General features: G+C 49.4%; 1 protein-coding gene across 1 annotated transcript; it reads left to right on the top strand.

Annotated features, from left to right (window-relative positions):
- Positions 1 to 8,342: 8,342 nt before the first annotated feature.
- Positions 8,343 to 11,763, top strand: LOC124693541 (serine/arginine repetitive matrix protein 2-like). Its single transcript, XM_047227018.1, has 3 exons — positions 8,343 to 8,523; positions 8,687 to 9,038; positions 9,961 to 11,763. The coding sequence occupies exons 2-3, from the start codon at positions 8,715 to 8,717 to the stop codon at positions 10,885 to 10,887; spliced, it is 1,251 nt and encodes a 416-aa protein (XP_047082974.1). The 5' UTR covers positions 8,343 to 8,523; positions 8,687 to 8,714; the 3' UTR covers positions 10,888 to 11,763.
- Positions 11,764 to 20,556: the final 8,793 nt, after the last annotated feature.

Genomic DNA, 20,556 nt, shown 5'->3' with positions numbered 1-20,556 from the left:
ATCTGATCCCTGTCTATTCGCCCCGATCCCGTTACCATGTCCATGCACGTTGACCCATCGATCCGTGGGCCACGCCACCTCCGGCGATTAGACTAGGGTTTTGCCCCTACGACGCCTCAGACCCCTCCCCGCTAGCATCCGCGCCCCACCTCTCCCCCCTTCGGGCGCGCCTTGCACCTGTCTTGCCCCAGCGTGGCGAGTGAGGGCAACCCTAGTCGACCCAGCTCGTCTCCACCTCGTCTACTCCACATATGTGCCGTCACCAGCACGGGCCACCGGGCCTTGCATGTGCAGTGCCGGTGGTAGCTAGACTTTCCCCGCGCACGTGGTGCATTGTCGCGGCACACTGCGACCCATGGCGGTGCTCCTCGGCTTGATATAGGTCCGACGCGGCCAGTTGGTCCATGGGAGGCGGCGTGGCTCCTTGGCAACAGGCCGACGAGGTGGCTTGAGGGCGGCTAGTTGGTCGCACGCGTGCGGCCAAGATTTGCTACCTTTGGGCCCCATCTAGGTCTGGACGGGCCAGCATAGGCACGTACGAAATTCCCTGGAATTCGATGAAGTGTGTCGGTGGGGATGGGTGGTGCTGGCGTTGTATGTTGGCTCTTGCTGCAGCGTGACGGTGTATTTCAGTTGTCACGTCCGAGAGGCTGCCGCGCACGTGGTGGATATTGTTCCCTCCCTCGCGGTTCCGGTGATGCTACCCCTGACCCTGTTCTCCCATTTTTCCCTCTAGGCCTTGTGAAGGTGACCATGGTGAGAATGTAAGGATGGCTTCAAGATCGTGGTGGCGTGTGTTGGTTAGCGGCAGGTTGGGCGGAGCACTCTGGATCGTCTAGGGTGTTGGTTTTGGGGTTCGGCAGGAATCCATGTCTGCGGCGTGCCTCCCTTCCTTCTTGAAGGGCGTCGGGTGTACCCCTACTCAATCCTCTCCGCGTACCGAGGGAAACCCTAGGAACAGTCCAGGCAGCAACGGTGTCGCCGTCGCTTGCTTGTTCAATTAAGGCGATGTTTGGTACGCGGCAGGTTGGGTGGAGCACTCTGGATCGTCTAGGGTGTTGGTTTTGGAGTTCGGCAGGAATCCATGTCTGCGGCGTGCCTCCCTTCCTTCTTGAAGGGCGTCGGGTGTACCCCTACTCAATCCTCTCCGCGTACCGAGGGAAACCCTAGGAACAGTCCGGGCAGCAACGGTGTCGCCGTCGCTTGCTTGTTCAATTAAGGCGATGTTTGGTACGCGGCAGGTTGGGTGGAGCACTCTGGATCGTCTAGGGTGTTGGTTTTGGGGTTCGCCGTCGCTTGCTTGTTCAATTAAGGCGATGTTTGGTACGCGGCAGGTTGGGTGGAGCACTCTGGATCGTCTAGGGTGTTGGTTTTGGGGTTCGGCAGGAATCCATGTCTGCGGCGTGCCTCCCTTCCTTCTTGAAGGGCGTCGGGTGTACCCCTACTCAATCCTCTCCGCGTACCGAGGGAAACCCTACGAACAGTCCGGGCAGCAACGGTGTCGCCGTCGCTTGCTTGTTCAATTAAGGCGATGTTTGGTACGCGACGCTTCGATGTGCTAGGAATGTGGTGGGACTTCTCCGGAGTGAGCATCGATTGCGGGCGGTCTTTGTTTTCATTGATTTGATGGTGTCGGCATTAGTTTCCTTTTTGTTGTTTTCTTTTTATTTCCGTTGTATTCTCTTTTGATCTTGCTTGTGTTGCGGCATTTTCGTTGTATCATGTGGTTGCTATATTAATATAGTTGGACGAAAACCTATTTCAGGACCCATGGATCTGTGTTTGAAATTGTGTACCGTGTACGTACGTGCATCGTACTGGTATCAGAAACGCACTCCCGTTACCCTGTCCATCTCCTGCCCGCGAGCCAGGAGATGAATCGTTCTAGAAACCCGAGCTGAACTGTTGCTTCGTAGTACGGAGTACTAGTATCTATGCAAGTGACGTCTGACGGAACGGAAGGATGGATGGGAGGGAACTGGCGGTTGGATCGACGGGCTCGCAGCAGATCGACGGCGACGCGCGCACGATCGGTCGATCCGTCGATGGAGCGAGCGACGGGTTGGCGCCGCCTGACGTTAACAGCCCGAGCTGATGTATCTGTCTCGTTCTCACCACCCTTTGCCGGGCAGAAACCTCTTCTCCACAGTCCTAGGTGGCCGTCGGTGGCCAATAGCATGACATGCATGCAGTGCTACACACGCTTCGATCGTGTAAAGAGATCCTATGATTGTTTTGGCGCAATTCATCAGGCTGCAGGCTGGCGAAAACGGCAGTGGCAACTGAAACCGCTGGAGATGTGTGTTTTACTAGTCAGATAGAAGAAGCGAAACAAATGGGCGTGATGCGCGACGTTTGTGACGGCTGATGGTACCGTGGATCTCCTGGGCAGCGACCACTGAGCTCGCTCATCGATCAGAGTGAGTGAAAGCCTGAACGGAGTAGTAAAGCTGAAGGCATGGACGCAAGGAGTGCAACCCAAGTTACTTGGTACGCATCACAGGAGGAGACTTCAGCTGGGATCGATCGATGGAGAAAAGAAGGAGGCCGTAGCAGCATATGCAATGGTAGGGCCCGGTCATATGATTTGAGAGGAGGGCAAGTGAGTGAGGCCTCCCCGAACAACCATCGGTTGTGCGGTCACTTTACTCCTCTCCCTTTTCTCCTTTTCGCGCGCGGGGGAGATTAATTGTTTCATCTTTTTTCGAAGGAGGAGTACTTCATCGCTTAATTTCTTGTTATTTGGTGGGATTAAATCGGATCTGCATGTGCGGTGCGGGATTAGTCTAGCGCCCACCTGCGTGCATGAGATGAATAATACCAGTGGAGGTGGTGCTGCTTGATCCGATCGCTCGCTCGCTCCCTCGATGGATCATGTGCTAGCTGCGGGTGACAGTTTGTCAGGGGAGTATTCTATTAGCAGAGGCCATTCACTTAATTAGCCACATGTAGTACTAGTAGATTTTACTACCAGTGGCTGGCTAGGTTAGTGGTAAATACAGGTGCTGCTATCACGCAAGAAAATCTACAGGTGCTGACATCAATAAGTTTGGTAGAGCTCGATCGATGAGTTGAGACTAACCGTACGGCTAGTTGGGCACGGGTGGACCATCAACGTTCAGCCATGGATGGGTTAGGCAAGTGGCAACGAGCCGGAAGGGCAGAGGGCGATGAAGTTTGGCTGGCGAGGAAGCGCAGGTAGGCAGGCAGGCAGGCAGGAAGAGGAAAACGGTGAGAGCCAGGTTTGATACGAGTTTGGAATCCATCGGGCCGGCGCGAGCGCGCGCGGGGGTCAACGCGTCGTCGTCTCGTAGCCGAGAAAACTGGGCGCAGTCCCTCTCAAGAGTCCCAATCCCCGGAGCCAATTCCGCAGCGAGGCGAGCACAGCCGGCCGGCGGAGCGGCGACCGAACCGAGACCGGCATGATGCTGAGCGGAGCACGTAAGGGTGATAGACACGGCTAGGCCGCCTCTGCCTCGCACGCGGCTCGTGCGTGCGATACGTACGTATGTGTGTGTGAGCGTAGAGCGGGACGGCCGGGTGCGTACAGGATACTGGTCAGCGTTGCAACGCTAACAGGCAGACGCAGCGCGCGTGCCAGTTGTTGCCGCGGTCAATGGCGGCCACGGTCTGCGTGCCGTGTGCCCATTCTATGGCGGGCGGGCGGGCAGGATGGATGCTTCCGTGCTGCCGCCGGTAACCGCGACGCCTCTGGCCGGATGCTAGCTGCTCGCCGCGGCCGTGGCTGTCAGGTAAACCGCGCGCGCGCGCGTGGAAGAGAAGAAAAGTCGTCACAGACAGGGAAAGATCCATTCCCGTGGTGGAGCACTGGGGCACAGTGGCGTCTCTCGTCCCGTCTTGCGCGACGCCATGTGTACGTACAGGAGCTAGCAGGATACAATTATCTGAGGTTTCACTTCTATTCTCTGCAGTTTTCGTTCTGAGTTTTGATTTTTATTTTTATGATGAAAAGAAAAAGATCAAGAGAGAGAAAGAGTGAGAGGAAACTTCAACGTCACGACAGGAAAGGGAGGAGGAGGAGGACAGCTAGCAGCGAGGCAACATAGCCTCACCTACCGTGCTACTGCGCCCCCGCCACCCATTTCCCTGTACCACTACCCATCGTGCTCGCTTGCTTGCTGGAGCTAATTACCGCTCTAAACCGCAGTCGTATAATTTTTTCCTTCCATCAAAGACAGCACCGATAAAGTTTAGGTACTCCATCCAATTCATACAAGTGACATGATTTTAACTAAAATATATAATTAGAACTATATACACATTTCAACTAAAATCATCACAGTTGTTATGGATCGGAGAAAGTAAAACCAAAAAATAAAAGGATTACAAGGTAACCCTTCACGTGACCTAAAGCCAACGCCATCGGCATCACGGTGGACGAGACCACACCTAAAACGTATAAGATCTTAATCACCGTCGTGGCTCCATCGGAGGGCCTCCAACCTTGGAGGCGCAACAAGGGATGCATCCAATGGCAAACCAAGGATTTGGGGAACACCAGGGCTAATTCTTTAATACCAGCAAACTATGAAAAAATATTACCATCTAATCCCCTCCCAATGACATATTATATCGTCCAAAGAATGATAAATATGCATAAATGATGTTTTGACGCAAAAGAAGTTCAATGTTTAAACAAATGACAATAAGAAAACTAGAAAAGGAAAAATGTGGCGACATAATCAGGCAACATTTTTAGCACCTAAATAGTGAAGCTTTGCCAATTTGCACATCGGTCATATCAGCAGAAGCATAACATACAAACACCATAACTAACAATCATAAAAAATACTAATGAAAAAATGAAAGACAAGTTATATTGGTAAGGAATTAACTTGCCTCCATGTCCACCAATTGACCGACTTCCATCTCCATTGATTTTTCATTGTGGAGCCGCATGAGATTTGTGCCAATCAGCAAAATAAGACGACACACCGATCCTAGGGTTTCGACACTCGGCACTATTTAGTCGAGACCCAGATCCTGGAGGCGGCAACTGAAACGAACTTGCAAATGAAACCAAATTATAGGCATAAAGCCAAATCCTATCCCTATACCAAACCCTAAAATACTAGTACAATTGTACATGGAGGGGAGCCCTCGGCCCTGCTCGTCGTAGGCCGCCACGTGCCAAAGACGAGAGGGGAGCGGCCAACCGGGCTTGGATCTTGACAAACCGAGAGGAGCATGTGGGGGAGCGAGAGCGGTGGCCGGTGGGGTAGAAGAGTCCAAAAGCATGATGTGTGTGAATCCAAGATCGTAAACCGGTAGAGGAACACTACTACAAGTCTTTGTTTTTGCTTATTTAGTAGGACATACGAACGGCCCTGAAGGGCCCCCGATGCTGGTCATTAATATCATCTATGTGATGGAATTACAAAGATGTACACTAGAGTACACCAAAAGCAGAGCGGGCCTCGACAAATGCAGAAAGGACCCTAGACCAAAGATTTGAAAACATAATTAGGCCCCTCCGCAACCGCCACCGAATAGAGCGAATAGAGGACTTGAACGGCGGTCTTCGACGTCAATAACGGGGACGAAACGGCCTGTCATTTGCGAGAAGCAAGGCGTCACCGTATCGGGAGCTGGAGTTAAGTTGCCACCTTACGACACGTTGAGTCGATGGCCAAACCTAGGCCACCAGCGCTGTTCTCCAGCATTGCGAACTCACTCTAGCTTTCCAATTTCACCGCGCACATCATCAGTCGTCCACCACCTCTTTGTGTCACCACGATGACTAGGAGAAGGCGGACACACCGAAGCAGCCGGCGAATCTGAGTGACCGACATACCGGGCCCTATTTTCAGCGCAGCCTACACCTCTCTCCCACGCCACCTGTTGCTCCTTCCACAATGGCACCACAACTAGATCGAGAACCACCGGTTGGCACCATATCTGACGAGAGAGGGCCATCACCTTCCTTCGAGCAGAACGTTGAACCCTCACAGTACATCCGCATTCGGCCTCGCCTCCTAGCCACCTCAAGCCGACCTCGTCGGTGGGAAAGGCATCGGAGTGACCCAGTTCACCCTATGACAATTCTCAGACCACTATAACTGAACGAAAGAGTGAAAGGGTAAGAATGAGTCTACATTACTAGAGGTCTAGAACTTTCCACGAAGTATATTTTTCTGTCTTGGCAGTAAAATACCAGTTGCAGGCTGGGTCACCGGCCGGGCTAGCAAGCTGTTGGCACCTTGCAAGGTAGCCCGACTTGGATCCGGTCCAGATCGATGCACGTACCCTACCACTCCGTCTCCTTCTTCCTCCATCCCCGCGTGTGGGGTGCGCCGATAAGTCAGCCGTGTGGTGTGTATGTAAATCGTGAGGCGCGCCGTAGTGCTTCTCCACTCCTAATCAACCTGCCTGCACGCCTCTCTGTCCTCCAAAACCCTACAAAGCCCCCACACGACTAAAACACTCTTCTCAATCCGGTGCCTGTGAAAGCTCTCTTCTCTGGTTTAGTTTCTTTTACCTTCCCAGCCATCACGTTCTCCACCAATATTTAATCCCCACACACACCACCTCTCTCCAGCCTGCCCGTATAATAATACCCAATCTTGTTCCTCTCTCTCTGTGCCTGTGCCTTCAGCCATCATCTTCCTCCTCCTTGAGCTGAGAGTAGAAGAAGAGAAGGAGCGGGGGTTCGAATTGAATTGAATTCCACCGACCGGCCCACGCAGCGCCTCTTTCCATTTACCTCCACCTATATAGCGCCCCCTATTTCCACCCCGCCCTCGCTCTCTCTCACAAGAGTACAGTGCGGTGCGGTGCTTTGCTCGCTCTCCATATAATTAGGCCGGTGCAACACCAGGCGCGCAGCAGCTTTCTCTTCCAACACAGCCAGCCAGCCAGCCATGCAGGGAGAGTGCTAGATAGCAGCTAGCTAGAGTTAGGTCGAAGCCACCTGTTGCTTCCTTCTTCTTTACATACATAGCTAGCCAGCTTTCTTCTTCTTGATCGGCAACGGCAGCAGCAGATAGGAGGATTCTTGTCAGTTTTCGCTCCAGGCAAGCCAGGAAGAACGGGACAGAAGTGACGCCGGTGATCAGTTTTGGAGGAAGAGAGGATTTCACAGGTGAGTCAATCACAGGCGGTGCATAAATTCCCATTTCTCTCTGCGCATAGGCAGTTTCTTCACACCGGGAAATTAAAGGGGGCAAATGATCAAAATTCAACTTCAGAAGCCCCTCTGCAGTCTTTGATTTCTTCACCGCCGGTTTTGAATTTGTAATTGTCGTTTTTGGCAACTCCCTGGCGCTGCTGCGCCATGGCCGTCCGCCGTCACGGCGGCAGCGGCAGCTTCTTCGTCGACATACCGAATCAATCTTGCACGCAGTTTGCATGATTGGACCAGCTCATTCTTCTCCCCGGAAAACAAGTACAAATGAGCGGGGAAAACTGCAACAATTTTGGGAAATTTGGTTTTCAAAACCTGAAAGTTTCCAGTCAATAATTTCTCCCTGAGCCTTGGTTTCGAGGAAATGGGGAAATTTCCACCGACGACGTCACGGCGGCTACTTGTAACAACAAGTAGATGTGGATGGGATGCTCTGGCACGGTATTCCTGCCAGCCCAGCTTTCCCCTCCCCGTCCATATATTTCCCAGTTTTCGTACTTCTACCCCTCTTCCACCCTGGATTCTCTGGAAGCTCTCGGGGACAGACCTGAAGCTCTCACATGTGCAAGATTTAAAAACCTTGCTGTGAATAATTTTAGGATGCTCTATGCAGTAATGAAGAGATTCCTTCCATCGCGGACGCCGAGATTCGCTTTGTGTGATCCGTACGTACTTACGCGGTAAACGCGCTGCTGCGGTAGATGGATGGAAGCATCCCATTTTCCTCGGTTTTTCCACCCGTTGGAGTCTGGGGACGCGATAGTAATTAGCCGCTTTACCGAGGGTCCGCGGCGGCTTCCTTCCGTTTGACGCGTCCCACATGGCGCGCCGGTGACGCGTCCCAACCAATGGCGTGCCGCCGCGTCAGCAAGCCACGCCTCTCCTTTTGACAAATTCCTTGTGCTCGCCGGTTTGACTTTTACCTTGGTGGTGAATCAACCCGGACCAAACAACAACTACTCGTAGATTTTTTTTTCTTTCTTAGTTTTTTTTTCCTTCGGCCTGTGCGCCATCTGGATGGTAGCCTTGCTTCGGAATAAAGAAATCGGTGGAGAAAAGGGAAGAAAAAAATCCCGCACGTCACATGCGCGTGTCACATGGGGCGTGAGTGGGCCCGGACCACGCCATCATCATGCACCGCATACATGTGGGGCCCTGCCAGGCCAGGCCGGCCCGCGCCTGGGTAGGGTGCCGTCACTTTGAAAAAGGAAGTTCGTCGTCCGTAGTATATCTCGGCGCCGTTTCCTTCCTTTATTTACAGCTCCACAAAGATATCGCGTTTCGTTTCTATCCTGATTAGGAGTAGCCAGAGTCCGAAACAAATCGAATCTTTTTTTTTGGGAGGGGAGGCAATCAATCAATTAGTAGTAGCATAATAGGTGGGTGTATCCGCGTTGCCTTAATTTGGTTCCTTATACTAGGATTACGATTAATGCTATGCATATCCAGAAATTACGATCTCCCATTCATATACCATCCATCTTCCCCCAGCCGTGTATTTATATATATGTTCCCTGGCCTGACCGATTGTGTTTTTGTCAGACTCAGAGTCAGAAGAGAGATTGCGGCGATGGCGAGCGGGCGGTTCATGGAGGAGATGATGAGGGAGCACGAGCAGAGCCTGCTGGAGTCGGCCTGCGGCGGGCTCTTCGACCACATCGACGACCTGCTCGACTTCCCCAAGGACGACTGCGCCGCCGACGTGCTCCTCCTCGACGCGCCCGCGCCCGGGAGCCCGCTCGCGGCGCGCGTCCTCGACGCCTGCGGCCTGCCGCCCGTCAAGCCCGAGCAGCCGGCCTTCCTCGCCCTGCCGCCGCCGCCGCCGACGCAGTCCGCGGCCGGGGTGGAGGAGTCCGCGTTCATGGCCGCGCTCGGCGACGGCCACATTGGCTCGGTGAGTTTTTCTCCGCCGATTTTTACTGCTGTTTGTTTTGCAGTTGGTTCAGTTCGTCGGCGTGCGTGCCTACGGTTGGGTGGTTGCGACGGACTCCGCGCGCCCGCGCGTACGGCCGAGTTTAAGGAAACCTAACCTAGCCAGCCCCCAACCGACGAATTTCCTCGTCTTTTTTTTCAAATCTCCCATCGCCTACCTGCCTGCCTGTGCGCCGTGCGCGTGACCACCGCCCCTGTCGGCAGTTTCAAAAAAATCTGCCCCTTGTTTCCTCTCCAGAGAGTTCGAAATTTGAAGTTCGAAACAGCTGGGCGCCAATCACGCGGCCAAATAATCACCGGTACTACTAGTATATCACCACGGAGTGAGGACAACTTCACTTCACCCACCTGCGTTGTCCCGGTGCGAGCGGGAAAGGGGAATAATCAAATCAAATCAAATGGAGCCAAACCGATGGGCACCGCCACCGGCGTGAATGGCTCTGGTGGTTGGGTCATGGGCGGAGGAGGCGTCGGTGGTACGGCGAACGTGATCGGAGTTACGCAGCACCGGTGGTTTCTTTTCTTTTCTTTTTACCGGGCCGGACTCCGTGGAGTGCGGGCCCGGCCATGTTACGTACCGGGGGCCCATCGCTTTCGGTGGGTAGCTAGCCCAACAACAACTGAGCAACTACTCCAGTGCACCACCAGCCCAGTCCTACCTGTACCACCTTTTCCCGCTAGCTATTCTCTCACCTTTAAGCAACACAAATTAAACGATGGGACGTAGATGGACTGTCATTGCCTTTACTGATTGAACAGTGCTATAGTACTATAGTCTATTCCGACGGAAAAGGACGATGGCGCTGTCAGTGATGTGTGGATAGATTCAGCAGGTAAAAGCTGTGATTTTCCTGACAATGGTGTTTGGTTTTGAATGGGTGCAGTGTGACGTGCTGGACATGGACATGGATTTGGCGCAGCTGGAGTGGCTGTCGGGGCTGCTGGACGACGCGTCCATCCCGACCGAGCCGGCCTTCGCGGGATGCGCGCAGCCCATCATCAGGGCCTCGGCGCTCAGCGCCAACGCCGGCGTCGTGCTGCCGGACCACACGGAGGAGGACGCGCTCTTCCGCAGCTCCAGCCCCACCTCCGTGCTCGAGGACAGCGCCGGCGGCTTCAACGCCACCAAGAACGGCAGCGGCGGCGGCGGCGGCTCCTCGGCCTCCTCCTCGTCCTCCTCCGCGTCCTCCTCCTCGGACTCCTTCTCCGGGGCCGCGCGCCCCTGGTCGGTGCCCGTCTCGCCGCGCCCGGAGCCGCCCGTGTTCGTCGTCCCGGCGCGCGCGCGCAGCAAGCGCTCCCGCGCGTCCGCGTTCCCCACGGCCATCCGCGCCGCCGCGCCGCCGCCCGAGGCCACCATCCTCGTGCCCACGCCCATGTACTGGCCCACCACCTCGTCCTACTCCGAGCCCGAGAGCATCGCCGAGTCCAACACCTCGCAGAAGAAGAAGAAGAAGGCCAAGAGGCCAGCGCCTCCGGTCACCTCCGACGCCGAGGGCGACGGCGATGCCGACTACGAGGAAGGCAGCGGCGGCGGCGCCGCGCTCCCGCCGGGCGCCGTGCGGAGGTGCACGCATTGCCAGATCGAGAAGACCCCGCAGTGGCGCGCGGGGCCGCTCGGGCCCAAGACGCTCTGCAATGCCTGCGGCGTCCGTTACAAGTCCGGCCGCCTCTTCCCGGAGTACCGCCCCGCGGCCAGCCCCACCTTCGTGCCGGCCGTGCATTCCAACTCCCACAAGAAGGTGGTGGAGATGCGCCAGAAGGTTGAGCCCAAGGGCGACGACCTGCTCCAGTTCATCCGCCGCCGGGATTGAGAGCTCCCTGCCGGCCGGCGACGGTCGGTCTCGTCTCCCTTAGCTACAATATATTATATGTATACATGCTAGTATGTATGCATGCATGCTTGCTTCCAGCTAGTCAGTCGTCAGTCCATCAACGTCGTCAGTCATCGCCATGAACATGGACAGTGCCCGCCCGGCATTGTTTGTTTTCATGGATGCATCCACCCACCTTCATCGCCATGCATTGGTTTTCCGTCAGCATCCATCCATCCATCCACCGCCGGTCATCCTGGCTGGCGTTAGTTCGAATAGGGCTTTTCTTTTGGGTTTCATTTCACCTTTTCTTCTTTGTCTATTACTTAATTGGTTCCCCCTATGAAGATTTTTTTCCCGTTTGTATAGAGGAGGGTGAGGAGGGCAGGAGAAATAGATGAATCAATCACAGAGTGGTTGTTGCATTGCAGTTGCTTGCAAGTTAGGTAGGTGAGAAGGAGAGCTGAGCTAGTTGCAGCAGAGGGAGACAGATTTTAGGAAGGAAACTTTGCAGCTAGGCAGTCAATTAGGAAAGAGGCTGTGCTCCAAGGGAGAGTGAGAGGTGAAGGAAAATTTGTTGATTTGCTAAGTTAGAAAGTTTGTGTCAAGTAGTAGCCATCAGGAGGTTGAAGCAGGGGGATCACCAATCATAGTCAGTCTATATTGGAGCTTGGTGTACTGAACTCTGAATATTCTTTTTGCAGTTCGTCTGTGTCTAGGGATTTATAAGTACTGTTTGGTTTTTATACTAGTAGTGTCACCTTTGTATTAGACATTAATTACTTTTTTTTCCTTTTCTGTTGCTCATGCCTTGTTGCCTCAACACAAGATGTGATCATCCAATCAGAGGAAATATAATCCTTTAGCTCTTGCTCAGCTGTTTGCCTTGTGAACCAGTACCTGCTATGCACTACTACCTCTGACAGTAACTGCTGCAAATGCTAATGTGCTGGATCAGTCTAATAAAACAACATAACACACATAATGCAAGCTTATGCTCACAATGAGGCGATGTAGATCGGAAGAGAGACAATGCACATGGTCAAATTCAACGTCCTGGTCCTGGTGCTCTCGTATGTGGCCTGTCAATCCGTATAATAAATTGATGATTGATGGCAATGAACATTCCCCTGCTCCACTATGCTGAATTGGATACCTTGACCATGTGCTCTGCTAGTCCTCCAACTCATCGAGGGGGTCACATCGTGTTGCCTCCACTCAAGACATGGGCTTACTGGATTTAAGCACTAATAATTGTAGCAAAATGCTACTGGGTCTTGCAAATTACCACTTCAGCATCTGCAGCTCTTGTCCATTATCAGTTTCATCTCAACTTGCCTTAGAACAATTCTTATTTTTGTAAATAGCTTGTTCAAAAGAGACCGGGCAAAAGATAGCGAATTAAAGAAAACAGATGATATATGAAGAATCTATTTGACTCGAGCTTAGTGGATCTGGGTTTGAAAAAATGAAAATCTACTAAAAAGTTTCAAAACAGTAAAGAAACTGTGATACGTACACATGGGATCTATATCTCCTTCAAATTTTGTTAAAAATACTGTATATTTTGAGTTGTGCAAGAAAGACAAAACTATGGTTCCAAAAAGGAAAAAAAAAACTAGATTTTGATCCCTAGATTTTTTTTTTGGTGTAGACCAAATATTATCATATGTATGGACACAACATTGTAGGCGCATACTATACATGTTTATGTACTTGTCTATTTGTTTTCAGAAATTTTTGTGTTTTAAAATGAATTTTTTATTTTATTTTTCAAAACGAGCATCAGTGAGCTCACGAGCCGGAGAGACTTTTTCATGGACGAAGGGCAATAAGAAATTGGTCTAAGGCCTATTTATAGTGGTCTGCAGGCATTGGTTACTGGGTTAAAGTAAACTGTAGCAAAATGCTATTGTTTTTACCAAATGACACTTCAGCATATGCTTCGAGGTAAAATCATTTGAACAACATACATTTTTATTTGTGCCCTTGTTGGAATCCGTTCATGTACCTATTCAAATAAAAAAATTCAGAGTGGAAAGCTCTCCTTTGTCGACGATTCACGAAATGCAGCCGGCAAGCTAAATCACCCCTGCATCTATAATTCAAATGAATAGGTGCAAACTCTTATGTAGCTTCACCATAGGTTCTCTGCAAAGCAGCAACAAAATGATACAGACAAGGGCAACATATGCAAAGGAACATAGCAGCAACACTTCAAGAATAAAGGTGCGGAGAAGACATTCTTGTACACAAATGAGAGAGGTTACCAGATCCAGATCATCTGGTCCACAGGCTAAGCAGGAGAGCACGGGGTTGCTGCCTACAATGAACGCCTTCAGGTAGGCTCAGCCGACGGACAAAACAATGCAGCGACAGGCTCCACTTTTCACAACCTGAAACTTGAAACATCAAAAAATCTTAGCATGCAATTCCTAAATAGAGATGAAAGTAAAAAAATAAACATAAAAGTGAAGTTTCTTTTTGCAACCAAACTTTATCCGTCACCCGATGGACAAACAAAGCAGCACCATTTTCATGTTTTAGAAGTTCCCTTTTTTATATAAAACGAATATATTAATATCAGGATGATATGAAATACACCCAGACTTTGAACAAACAATAAATGACCATGAAGGAATTATTCCATTGAACCAAATCTACCAACCATTCTGAAATTAAATCCAAATTCAGTGACCCTGTTCTCTTATCTTGCTATGACTTTGAAGGTACACGATTGTACAAAGAGATTACGTTGATCAAGCACGACACCTCATGTCATCAACCCGTGAATACCGGTTCCAGAAGGAGGGGACGGCGTTGGGAGGTCAGGCGCCCATCACCGCAAACACTTCCCCCTCCAGTGGTATCCAATGGCACAGACGATGCAGGCAGCCTTGAATCTCCAAATAGCGGCGTGGGGTCCGGAGCAGCGCGAGGATCCCCATCATCTGTAATTATGTATCCAAGCAAATTTCCATCTAATGAGAAAGAGGAGGCGAGTGGAGGTAGAGAATCAAAAATCTCGCATCAGGGAAAAGCGCTCTACATGCCGGCAGCTAGCCGCCTTGGCCGGCACCGACAACCATGGGGAAGGAATGACCTAGATGGGCTACATGGAGATAGTTGACGGAAGCCCATGTTGCTGGGCCCATTCACTACATTCTAAGCGTAACACCGCTTTGATCGAATCCAGAAAATTCTCTTTGTCCATCTAGGTAATTCCTTCAAATAAAAAATATGATGCAATTCTGAGTACTATGCTCAAACGAATCATGCAATTTGCAGTAGATTCATCCTTGTACTAATGGCTCAACATTGTGATCAAGAATTCTAATATAATCACTCTTCAGCAATACATCAAAGATATGATCACAGATGCTCAAACTAAAGGTACACATTTTATTTTCCAGCCGATCTTGCTGTGAGAACGGCTTTAAAATTATGCAATCGAATGGTTCAGATTTTACATCACCCCATTCAGGTATGTGTTGATTTTTACACTCTTTTTCTGATGTGTTTGAATAATTTGTTATAGTATCATCAGCTTTATCACAAGACACTAACCTTAGCTTTGAATTTCTGAGACCAAAATAGTTATAACACACATGTCTCACTTGATACCAAATGTAAGCCAAGTATGAAGTAAGCAAAGCTACCCATGTAGATACAAAATTCAAATGAAACAATGTGGAAAGCCTTTGCTGTAATAATTTTTCAGTATCGGTCTTTCTAAATGGTACAACATGTTGACCGATATGTTGTGTAGCAATTATATTTCTAACAAATAAATTACTTCTCCTCATTGGTCTTTCAAAGTTTCTTATGAAAATCTTGCTAATAGATGCATCAACAATATGGTTTTGGCCAAATCGAAAAATAAGTAAATTATTTGCTGGATATACCTCTTTGAAGACGTTGGGAGAGTATGATAGTTGCATGACCTGAACAATATATTTACCCACCTTTGGATTATTCTCCAATGTCTTGCCTTCTTGCTGTTCTGAATTTTGTACCTCTTCACTTTGATGCTCTTCATCAAGAGAACATTGTTCGGCCATATTTTTCTGCTCTATACAATCATCGGTTTCATTGGCACAAAATTCATAGGGCGGCATGTAAGCTCCCTTACATCCAGAAAAGTCAAGCATGGTTGTTTCACATTCACCATGCTCTTGCTCAACGAAGGTTGCATCTTTTGATTCAATGGATTCAACACATGTACTTTTTGATTCGGCTTTTTCAATAACCGAATTAACCATACTAGCTGAGTCATTCTTATTTTCTCCATGGATTTTATTACTATGCAAAGCTTCTTCTTCTTGCTTCGATATTTCAGAGGGTTCAACTTGATAGCTGCATGGAGGAGGTGATTTGGTTTCTTCAACCGGGGTAACATTATCCTAAGGATTCTTCTTAATCTTTGCATGGAACACCTGTAGATCTTCCTCTTCAAGTTTTTTCTTGTACGCTTCATACTCCTCCTTAAGCTTCTTTTCAAGTGCATCAAACTCGTCCTTGCACTTAATTTTTAGTACTTCATAGCGTTGGCGTTGTTCCTCCGATAAATCATCAAACGTAATGACCTTATCGGCGTTAACCTCAGCTTGACATTGTTGCGCTCTGATGCTTGTTTTCTCTTTCGGCAATGAAGTGTTGCCGAATCTTTGTAGTTGTGAAGGACAAAACCTGACATTGCATGCTTGACGCTCTTTTTCACACTTCTTCTTGTATGATTCATAAGCATGTATTGCTGCAAGATCACATGGATTTTCTTCTTGTTTCCGGCGAAGAGCATTAAGCTTCTTGAACTCAGCTGCAAGTTTTTCCCTACAATCATTATTACCATACGCTGCAGCACTAGATGAAGGCACCTGAGCTTCTATTGAATTTCCACTTATTCGGCTATAACCATTGTGGAGGTGTGGAGCCGAATTATGGATATCTCCAGTTGCATATGGTGCTGAAAAGTTAGTAACATAAGATGCAACATATGATGGTTCAGGGTAATTGGCCAAATAGCTAGTAGTAGCATATCCAATTTCCCTATCCATCGGCATGTATGCAGGTGAAACAATATAGTCTGAACTATCTACCGATGAATAAAACGATGAAACACTATCTTGCAAGCTACTGAAATTTTTAATATTGGGTGTTTCATATTGACTAACTGAAGTCATCATGTTGTTCATCGGCATATGAACTTCTGGGGATGCCGATGCATGAGAACTCATATTTACATGTTGCAAGTTGCTAAGAGTATGGATATTTTTTCGCATCGGCTTTTGCACATAGTAAGATCTAGGGTTAGCCGATACAGTATATATATCAGAGGATCTAGCAACATCAATATAAGAGTTGTTTGCATCTACATAAGGAGATTGGGGATTCATGATACCGTTGTAGGTTGCAACCTCTTGATGACGCTCTTTTCATAGCAAGAACGGGCTGGAGACCGTTCGAAGGTTCTTCCCCAGCGGAGTCGCCAAAAAGTGTGTTCGCACACGAACACGTCGCCGTGTACCCTCGACGCCGAGCGCGATGCGCGGCAGCACGCGCCGAGGGAGGCTCGCCGGAAGCGCGGTACGCAAGACGACCCAGCCGAGCGCTTTTGAGACCCGAAACCCCGCTCGCCGGGAGGGACCCCGTTAGGGCTTGCGGCGGCTATGGGCTGCCCTAGGTCGGCCTGACCGCCCCTAGGACCTCGTGGATTCGCAGCCTCCAATCCTGAAGAACAACGAAGAACGAGAAGAAAGATACAAGGGAAGAGAGATAAAAGTAGATGAACATGAAAAAGTAGTAGATGTGTTTGTTCGATTGGTGTTGGTTCAATCGGACGTCACCCCTCGTGTATATAAAGGGCGGCTGGACTTTCCGTGCAAGATGAATGGTTGGATTCACGTCCAAAAACCTAGTTCGGGTCCAATTCGGATGGTTTAGATCGAACTTTCCAAAACTGTTCGGTTTAAAATTAGCAGTAACTTTCGGGGCTACTTTGAGACAGTAAACGATCTCAAATCAAAATATCGTAAACAACAAAGTTGTTCGTCTCGAAAAAACGAAGAACTTTCATGTTGACCACTTTACCATCCGAGTTCATATTGACTGCTTAAGATCGGCCGAACGTGAAACAGTTCATCCAGTTCGCAGATGCATGTTTCAACGATTTCTTTACGCTCTGGACCAGACACCGGAATCTTCCATGTCTGATAAAGTGCGTTCGTTCCAGAGGTTGCATACTATCTCGAATCGCAATGACCCAAAAAATCAAAGTTGCTTGTTTCGACGAGACGCACAACTTTCCTTTCTATCACTTCTTCATTTGAGGTCACCTCAAATGAACTCTATTTGAATCCTTCATATCTTGATCCTCGAGGTTACCTCTGATTGTTAGCACAATCGGCTATCAAGCCGGATCTTGGAAAAACTTGACATGGTGGACATTATGTTTCCTCAAGGGGCAATAAAAACTCGCCGAGTGAATCTTTCCAATGGCGCCTCATCTATTTTCATTTGTCACGACGGGATTCTATCCTTGATTAGCTATCGGCCCAAAACGAGTGTCAACGGGCAGCCAGGCAACGACCTTGCACTGCCAACCAAGTGAATATTCGGTAGCGTAGAGGAGCGTCAAAAGACCAGATTGTCACCTTGTAATCTCGTCTAGCTGCACCTTCAAACTGGATTGCATATGATAAAACTGCAGTGTATTCGCCTGATTCAGTCCATCTCCAGGTCTCCAGGTGACGGTGTCCTCAACATTGTTCTGCAGGTCAACTATTTCAATGTCTTGTTACCTTTTGGAAACATGTCCATTTTCTTGTGTGATGTGGTTAAAGATGTACTTCCTCCATCCCATAGAAGTTGTCTAAGATTTTTCTGAATTTGCATGTATCTAGATGCTAAATGACACATAAATACATCTAAAATTTAACAAATCTCAGTCAAATTTACGAGATGGAGAGAGTATTTTACTTCATTACACATGTGCTTATTAGAAAGTATACTCACCGATTTCTTTGTTTCACGATGTTTACATTCAGTTTCTTTCCCAGCTTTGAAGTCATGTACGTGGAGAAAACAATCAGAACAGAAAAAAACATACTATTTATGTTGGATAATTAGGTACAATTTCCATGATTAATTTCAGAATATTAAGCATGACGACAGTAGCTACTAACATGTGAAACTCGAACATACTAGATGCAGTGATCAACATGAACAGTAGCAGAGCAAACAGTACAACATCCATCGCTAAACAGATCGAGATATGTCGCACGTACCGATCTGGTGGAGGTGGCGGTGAAGGTGTAGCAGACGATGTTGCAGCAGTAACGTTGTTGATGACGGGGACGACGGGTCGTAGTAGACGGCGTTGAAGACGGCGGTAGGCAGCACCGCCCGACTTGGACGAAAGGCGACCCGTGATGAAGAGCTTGAGCAGTCGCGCAGAGCGCTTCCCAAAAACCTAATTCGCCCTCTCCCGTACAGGATCGCAAGGACGAGTGGTTCCGGAGACCTGCTCTCCCGTTCGCCGATGCACGTCGGCGCGCGGGATGGAGTAGGCTACGATGGCGGCGCAAGCGAGAGAGGTGGAAACCCTAACTCGTGTATTAGATGTGATTATGCGGTAGCCGGGCAGGAGATTATATAGGCTCGGGAAACCCTAGGCAACGTGGGCCTCGCCCACGTCGCACGAACATTTCGAGCTCGGTCTACGGATAGCCCACGATCCGGGAGCGACCCGAACCGACTAATCGCGACGCGTCCGTCTAGGACTCTGTTCGTTTTCCTGAGCTGCAAAAAGTAAGGAAAGTCTCGGCTCGAGGCTCAATCCACTCACCACGAGCGCGGCGCGCGCGTCGTGACGTGTCGTGTCGAGTCGAGTCGAGACGAGCGAGCGAGGAGGAGGAGGAGCGCGCGCGTGTAGCACTCCTTTTCTCACTCACTTATAAGGTGGTCTAACTTCCTCCCAACTTTCCATGTGGGACTAAACTTCCCACCTCTTGCCACTCCCTAGTGAGCTGCCACCAACTTGGGCTCAAACTCACAAGGCTGCCACTAACTGGGTGATGCGCGTATAATTGACACGTTCGTTGGGAACCCCAAGAGGAAGGTGCGATGCGCACAGCAGTAAGTTTTCCCTCAGTAAGGAACCAAGGTTTAATCGAACCAGTAGGAGTCAAGAAGCACGTTGAAGGTTGTTGGTGGCGGAATGTAATGCGGCGCAACACCAGGGATTCCGGCGCCAACGTGGAACCTGCACAACACAACCAAAGTACTTTTCCCCAACGAAACAGTGAGGTTGTCAATCTCACCGGCTTGCTGTAACAAAGGATTAACCGTATTGTGTGGAAGATGATTGTTTGCGAGAAAACAAGTAAAACAAGTATTGCGAGAGATTGTATGCGATGTAAAGAATAGGACCGGGGTCCACAGTTCACTAGAGGTGTCTCTCCCATAAGATAAAAGCATGTTGGGTGAACAAATTACAGTCGGGCAATTGACAAATAGGGAGGGCATAACAATGCACATACATGACATGATAAATATAGTGAGATTTAATTGGGCATTACGACAAAGTACATAGACCGCTATCCAAGCATGCATCTATGCCTAAAAAGTCCACCTTCGAGGTTATCATCCGAACCCCTTCCAGATATTAAGTTGCAAAACAACAGACAATTGCATTAAGTATGGTGCGTAATGTAATCAATAACTACATCCTTAGACATAGCATCAATGTTTTATCCCTAGTGGCAACAAGACATCCACAACCTTAGAACTTTCCGTCATCGTCCCAGCATTTAATGGAGGCATGAACCCACTATCGAGCATAAATACTCCCTCTTGGAGTTAAGAGCAAAAACTTGGCCGCAGCCTCTACTAATAACGGAGAGCATGCAAGATCATAAACAACACATAGGTAATAACTTGATAATTAACATAACATAGTATTCTCTATCCATCGGATCCCGACAAACACAACATATAGAATTACGGATAGATGATCTTGATCATGTTAGGCAGCTCACAAGATCCAACAATGAAGCACAATGAGGAGAAGAAAACCATCTAGCTACTGCTATGGACCCATAGTCCAGGGGTGAACTACTCACTCATCACTCCGGAGGCGACCATGGCGGTGAAGAGTCCTCCGGGAGATGAATCCCCTCTCCGGCAGGGTGCCGGAGGAGATCTCCAGAATCCCCCGAGATGGGATTGGCGGCGGCGTCTCAGTAAGGTTTTCCGTATCGTGGCTTCCGGTACTGGGGGTTTCGCGACGGAGGCTATTTGTAGGCGGAAGGGCAGGTAAAGGGGCGTCACGAGGGGCCCAGACGACAGGCCGGCGCGGCCAGGGCCTAGGCCGCGCCGCCCTGGTGTCTGGCCACCTCGTGGCCCCACTTCGACTCTCCTTCGGTCTTCTGGAAGCTTCGTGGCAAAATAGGACCCCGGGCGTTGATTTCGTCCAATTCCGAGAATATTTCTTTACTAGGATTTACGAAACCAAAAACAGCGAGAAAATAGCAACTGGCTCTTTGGCATCTCGTTAATAGGTTAGTGCCGGAAAATGCATAAATACGACATATAATGTGTATAAAACATGTAGATATCATCAATAATGTAGCATGGAACATAAGAAATTATCGATACGTCGGAGACGTATCA

Source organism: Lolium rigidum, chromosome 2 (genome assembly GCF_022539505.1).
Source record: "Lolium rigidum isolate FL_2022 chromosome 2, APGP_CSIRO_Lrig_0.1, whole genome shotgun sequence".
NCBI lineage: Eukaryota > Viridiplantae > Streptophyta > Magnoliopsida > Poales > Poaceae > Lolium > Lolium rigidum.
This window is presented reverse-complemented; position numbering and strand designations above follow the sequence as displayed.

Bases quoted from the DNA above. Each gene is read 5' to 3' on its own strand.
- LOC124693541 (XM_047227018.1), top strand. From the start codon at position 8,715: ATGGCGAGCGGGCGGTTCATGGAGGAGATGATGAGGGAGCACGAGCAG. The intron at 9,039-9,960 runs GTGAGTTTTTCT...GAATGGGTGCAG, and splicing joins GCGACGGCCACATTGGCTCG to TGTGACGTGCTGGACATGGA.